Source organism: Euprymna scolopes, chromosome 33 (genome assembly GCF_053919585.1).
Source record: "Euprymna scolopes isolate OS-2025 chromosome 33, ASM5391958v1, whole genome shotgun sequence".
Classification (NCBI taxonomy): Eukaryota; Metazoa; Mollusca; class Cephalopoda; order Sepiida; family Sepiolidae; genus Euprymna; species Euprymna scolopes.
The window spans coordinates 6,478,157-6,484,854 of record NC_136514.1 but is presented as its reverse complement, the minus strand read 5'-3'; the positions used below and the strand labels follow the sequence as shown (position 1 = coordinate 6,484,854).

Sequence of the window (6,698 nt, the reverse complement as noted above, 5' to 3'; positions counted from 1 at the left end):
ACCCTAAGAAGAACCACGCGCGTTGTTCTACTTTTCAATCTTCGTAACTGAAGAGTACAATGAGTTAAACTGACAAATTAACTAATAATGTTTCCACCGAACATGCGTTGGTTTTAAGACATCACTAATCTACACAAGCACCAAGATGTGTAATAATCACGTTTAAATTAGTAAAAGGAAACTTACAGGATCTCCAACGGAAGTGACATCATGATATTTTTCATAACTTCCGCTTATTATCCTGCTGCCATTTTTAGGAGCAACTGGTAAACATTTAGTAGTGATTTTGTTGTCTTGTGTTGCGAACTCCTTCGGAAAATACAAAAACAGCAACCATGAATCGTCTGTTTGGAAGGGCAAAGCCGAAAGAGCCGCCCGCTAATCTTAACGATTGTATAAGTAATGTAAGTTGCTTATTAAAATCTAAATCACATGTCTCAACAAGTAATGCAAATAATAATAATAATATTGTCCACTTTTAAACACACCCTAAAACATTTTTAATACTTACTTCCTACTATCGAAACTTTATTTATAAACGCAAGAAACCATTTTTAATGTTGATATATTTTTATTACAATCTGATTAGCTTTGTTTTGGTCTTGTGATTCTTGACTTCGGGGAAAACTTGAAATCTCCACGCCCAAAATTCTGTAGATATTGAAATGAATCACCAAGTTGTCAAATTATGCTGGTTTGTACTTATGCAGAATACGGACCATACTGAAATAATGACGTTATTTAGAAACCTATTCTTAACGCGAGAGGAGGGGGGGGTGACTTCTAAAAACTATGTTGTGCTTTTACCTAACGATTTAATAAACAAGAGTCTGTAAAAATTGAATTTAACTTGAAAATCCTGTCTGAAAAATAGCACGACGATCAGTATTTTGCATAAGTACATTCTCTCTCTCATATGTGGCTCCAGTTAATTTCGTAAACATTATGGGTTTGTATTAACAATACATAGAGGGAGGAAAAAGTTGTCAAAAAATAAAGATATAACAAATAAAGGCGCTTCTACACTATTGGAACGAAATTTCTGAAATCGTAATACTGGATTTAACATGAAAACAATGGTACCTACATTTTCCTCGTATTTTTAAAATGATTATATCGAAAAATCACAAAAATCGATGAGGTAGAAAATTATTTATTAATGAAAACCGAAACTAGAATTTGAAGAAAACGATCGTATGTAAGACACAGGAGAGTTCAAAAGGAAGGTAAGTTTCGATTCAAACAAGAAGGCAATTTTTCACCTGCTAACAAGATTAAAGTTTTTTTTTTTTTTTTTTTTTTTTTAATAATAATAATTCGGTACTCATGCAGAGAGTGATCCGTGCTGAAATAATAACGTTATTATTTAAAAAGCCATTCTTAACATGGGGAGGGTGTTTTGTACCTATTCTGTACTTTAACCTTACAATTGAACAAAAAAAAAATCATTAATTAAACGTGGGAATACGATTTAAAAAATAGCGCGGATCACTCTCTGCATTAACACCAATAATTCAGTAATATTCAGGTAATTTCGACTGCATAATTTGGAGGCTAACATTGTAATTTATTAGAATTGACAAAAAAAAAAAAAAAAAAAAAATCGGTAGAAACCATTGTTTTTTATCTGAAAACTCCATTTATCCTGAGTCAACATCGATCAAAAAATTTTGTTCTGATAGTGTAACTTGTAGAAGCGCCCAAATAAATAAGATAAAAAGATTTTTCTCGTGTTGACATGAAAAAATTATGTGCTGGAATGCTAAAGATTCAATATTTTTATGGAGCAGAAAGTGGCTCCATTTGATTTGTCAGTACCTTTCACCAGTGTTTATAAGTAGAACCTTTCAACTTTCGGTGATCATATCCTCTCATCATATCAAAAATATTGCAACAAGTTTATTCATTGTATAAACACATGCAAGTCAGTGCTCGTGACTGTTGCCCATTGATAATCTAGGAATGACATCATGGAAAGAAAAAACAAGGCATGTAGAACCTGACACAGAAAGGTAAGGGTGGAGGAGTGGGTTGTGCTGTGCAAGAGCTCGTTAATAAATAGATAGGTCACTGCATGCGATTTTGAGTTGGACTTGAAAACAACCATGTTATAGTCGGCTGAGAAGCAGTCCCATGGTATTATGTTCTACAGACAGGCAGCTTTATGAAAGAAACTTTGCTCAAAGAATTTTCGTTTAGTTTTAAGCCAATTCTCTATTAACTATTGTACTCAATATATGGTAGTGATTTCAAAAAGTTAAAAAAAAAAAATTATGAACTTGGGTGCCATCAGCTAGAATCGAAACTAAAGCATTTAGCTCTTTAGTGATATTCACTACCATCTGACCTAAGGATGCATGCATATCAAAACTTTACAATTTAACGCACTTGAACCAATAAATGTATACTTGCGCATGCGACATTAAGTCGACTTACACCTGCCAAGTTCCAATTTTTAAATTTTGACCCCTTAGCAGCTATTTCTTCTGACTAAGAACCAAATTGTATTTGTTCCACAGGTCCGAATATTCCATATATCAAGTTTCAAGTCTGTAGACCAAAAATTGGCAGAGTAGTTTAGTAGAGACCATTCCACAGACACACACACATATAGACAAGGTCACTTTTATATATATATATATATATATATATATATATATATATATATATATATATATACACACACACACACACACACACACACACACAAAAGGCTCCTTCAGTCTTTGACAGACTATGGATACCCACTAAGGGGTGCCTGTGCATGAAATTTTTGTGGCAGGAGGTGTGCAATCTCCAACCACACCTCTCCTGAGTCGACATTGTTAAATACCAGTGGCAAGTGAAGTGTATGTACAGGACGACTGGAAACAAATGCCGAGATAAGCGGAGAGCATATACAGTGCCTAAAATTCCCAAATGGTCACCCATCTGGTATTAACCAGGCTCAACATTGCTTAACTTTGGTGATCTGATGAGAACCGGTGTGTCAACATGAGTACACTGTATATGGCATATATATATATATATATATATATATATATATATATATATATATTTATGTATATATGTATATATATATTCAGATTATACCTTGGAATAGGATACGGATGAATTTAAATCCATCTTCCATAACGAGTCTTGAACATTGATTTATGTAGTTTATTATGGCACTATTTATCTCTTGAAGGAGGAGGACATGACTGAAATCGGCATCTCAAAATTAGATGCCAATGCATAGGTCACAAGTTAATAGGTAATAAAATAAGTAAATTGTTTTTGATTAATTTCCCAACTGTATTTCCTTTTAAAATAATTTACGTTGCTAAAAAAAAAGAAAATTGTTGATAAAAAAAGAAGCCCCATCTGTTTTGGAATCAACATGTCACCTAAAAATCTGAAACTGAAAAGATAATGTTGAGAATGAACTTTGGTTTGAACCCATGTCATCTGGCAATGCAGTGTATACAGGGCTCTACGTTGTGAGTGAAAGGATCGCATTTGCGAATGATTTTTCAAAGTGGCGACTAGAAATAATACTGAGTGGAAAATATCTTTTCAACTTTTTTTTTTTTTTTTTTAATAAAAGTTTAATAGAACAATATACTTTTTTTTTTTATCAAAGGCTGATTAAAAAAAAAAACATCTGAAGAAATTAGAATGTTTATACCTTCAAGTATCAACATAAAATTTGTTGTACATTTAGAATTACACTTATTTAAAAAAAATACAGAAAAATCTTTATGATGTACATACTCATCATAGAACAAAGATGTCATATTCTAAAAATCATGTGAGTTTGACTAGTAACTTTTCTATTTTACTAGAAAACGAAAATATTTAGTTGTCAAAGGTCAACTAAAGTTAAATTTGTCTATAGAGCCCTGGTATATTTCTTTCCCTTCTCAACACTTCCATAAATAGAGTTAACGAAATAATGTGAAAATATCTTAAAATGCTGATAATGACTAAAGAATTAAGTACACGTCTGATTAAGATAGTTTCAGCTGAGGTCATTTAAAAAGCTTAAATTGTTTTATTTTGAAGAATTAGAAATCTTTAATGGCAAATGTTCAAGCTTTTCAAATTCTTCTTACATTTACTTTCTTTTGTTTTTGTTTTTTTTTAACTTAATTGGTTGCTTCTGTAGTTACTGGTTTATTACAATGTGACTAATAGCTTTTTTTTTTTTATCTTACAAAATAAGTTATCATAGGCAGCTGTTATATCATAAAAGTGAGATCTGGCCAGTAAGGGTTGAAGACATGTGTTGCATGGAAATAAATAATATGGAAATGATACAATGGATGTTTAATGTGAGTCTTAAAAACAGGCTTAGATCTGATGACCCCAGAGGAAGATTAAATCTGAACTGTATAAGGAAATGAGTACAGAAGAGTAGCCATTGATAGTATGGCCGAGTTGAAAGGCGGGATAAGAGTTCTTGGGTTAGTGGAGGTCTCAAGTTCAGTTGACAGAAAGCTAAGGAAAACATAGGAAGAAGTGATAGAAATGGACTTGAGAAAAAAGGATGAATAAATAAATAAATAAATACCAAAGCTTAACATTCACAGACAATATGAACTGGAACAAATAAATTGAGATAATTACCACGGCTGCTGTAAGGAAAGTGGGCTCTCTCTGCTGTGCTAGCATGGTATTCACACCTGAGAGTATCCTGTATCTCTACAAAGCCACCATTCACCCATGCATGGAATACTGTTGTTATCTCTGGGCTGGACCATCTATCACTAGTCTCTCACTCCTATATAGGGTTTATAAAAGAGTCGCCAGCCTAATAGGTCCCGCACTGTTGGCCAAACTCCAATCTTTGTCCTATCGCCGAAACGTGGCATCTCTGTACTTGTTTTACAAATACTTTAATGGTAGATGCTCAGATGAACTTAAAGCACTAGTTCCCCCTCAACATAAACATTCCCGACAAACCAGACAAGCAGCAAAATCCCATCCCTTCACTGTAGAGATCCCTAAATGCCATAAAGTCTTCTACTCGAATAGCTTCTTCCCTCGAACTGCTAGACTTTGTAATTCCCTCCCAGGCTCATTTCCCTGACTGTACTGACGTGCAGAAGTTCAAGTGTAATGTAAACAGACATCTCATTGCCCAATGCCATACAAAGTATCCTTGCAAATTTGGTCACAAATAGTAGCCCCTTATGAGTTAGTGGCACCGCGCCTTGTTTGGGGTGAATAATCAGGGAAAAAAAAAGAAAGACCTTGCTAAAGATAGATTAGTTTGGAAGTCAATATTTAAATGCTGTTCAATACATTCTAGCATGTAAAATCGACCTCAAACGATATGATAATGATGCAGGTTAGTGGACTAGATGTAATTACGTATCATGTTGAAATTTGTAAAAATTATGATAAAAGATCATGTAAAAGATGTGCTATAACTATTTTTTACAAAAAAAAAAAATATTATCGATCCATCATTTTCTGATTTGAAATAGTGAAAGTGAAAACAAGGGAGATAAATCAGTTTTTTGTATACAGAATTTGCCAATATAATTTTTATTTTTTTGTTTAATTATTTTTCTACTTGATCATTTTTTGTAACTTTTTTTTGTACGTGCCATATCAAAATCAGTAAAAATACTGATTTTGATATGACACGTAATTGTGTAATAATGTTTTTACTTTAAAATACATTTTTTATGTCCAATTATAATGCAACAAACACCACTTGCTCAACTTGAGTTTTCTAGTACAAGTCAGATATTTCTTACAAGCAAAGTAAAAATAAAATTCTACCTAATGCATTGTTTATGTGTATGTTAAGCTTTTCTCAATTACAACTTTGCTATTAATTTATTTTTATTTTGGACTATTAGTCTCATCTTTATTAGTTGTTGTTTTTTGATCTTTTTATTGGTTTGTTTATTCACAACGTTTCGGCCAACTATTCCTCTGGCCTTCGTCAGGTGGTAACCGCGACGGATAGGAACTTCGAATCTCCTAACTGCATTCTCAGCCATCACTGCCATCCGTAGTTGTTGTCGTCTCACCACATTTTGACCAATTAACCCCTGGCATGCTTTTGGGTGGGATTGAAACCGCTATCTTCAGACAATGCTCATCTGGAACCGTAGAGATTCAAATCCAAAGCGTGCCAGGGGTTAATTGGTCAAAATGTGGTGAGACGACAACAACTACGGATGGCAGTGATGGCTGAGAATGCAGTTAGGAGATTCAAAGTTCCTATCCGTCGCGGTTACCACCTGACGAAGGCCAGAGGAATAGTTGGCCGAAACGTTGTGAATAAACAAACCAATAAAAAGATCAAAAAACAACAACTAATAAAGATGAGAATAATAGTCCGAAATAAAAATAAATTAATATATAATGCTCATCTCAAAAAATGAATTCCAATTAAGGAATAATATATATATACAACTTTGCTGTTTCACTTCATTAATGTGCTCAACAATATATCAACCTTTCCTAGTGAAGGACTTCATCCAGGACAAGCTTCATGGTCGAGATATAAACAGCGATCTCTCTACCCATACCCCGAATTTCCTGGCTCGAATCATCCATCATCTTGTTTTAAAGATGAATGCCATCATGCAGAAACAGTCAGAACACCTAATGTGTACTTTTCTGCTGGGCATCATTTCATAGTCTCTCTTGCAGCCATCTATATCGTGTCTCCCATTCATTATAGTGTTTACAAA

The 6,698-nt window shown here is 33.6% G+C and overlaps 1 protein-coding gene across 1 annotated transcript in view; it reads left to right on the top strand.

The window, feature by feature from the left end:
* The first annotated feature begins 43 nt into the window (after positions 1–43).
* Positions 44–6,698, top strand: part of LOC145258132 (charged multivesicular body protein 5-like) — a 37,782-nt gene continuing 31,127 nt past the window's right edge. Inside the window, exon 1 of the mRNA XM_080115876.1 lies at positions 44–404. Coding sequence (XP_079972002.1) covers positions 336–404 — 69 coding nt within the window. The 5' untranslated portion in view covers positions 44–335. The remainder of the gene's footprint in view (positions 405–6,698) is intronic.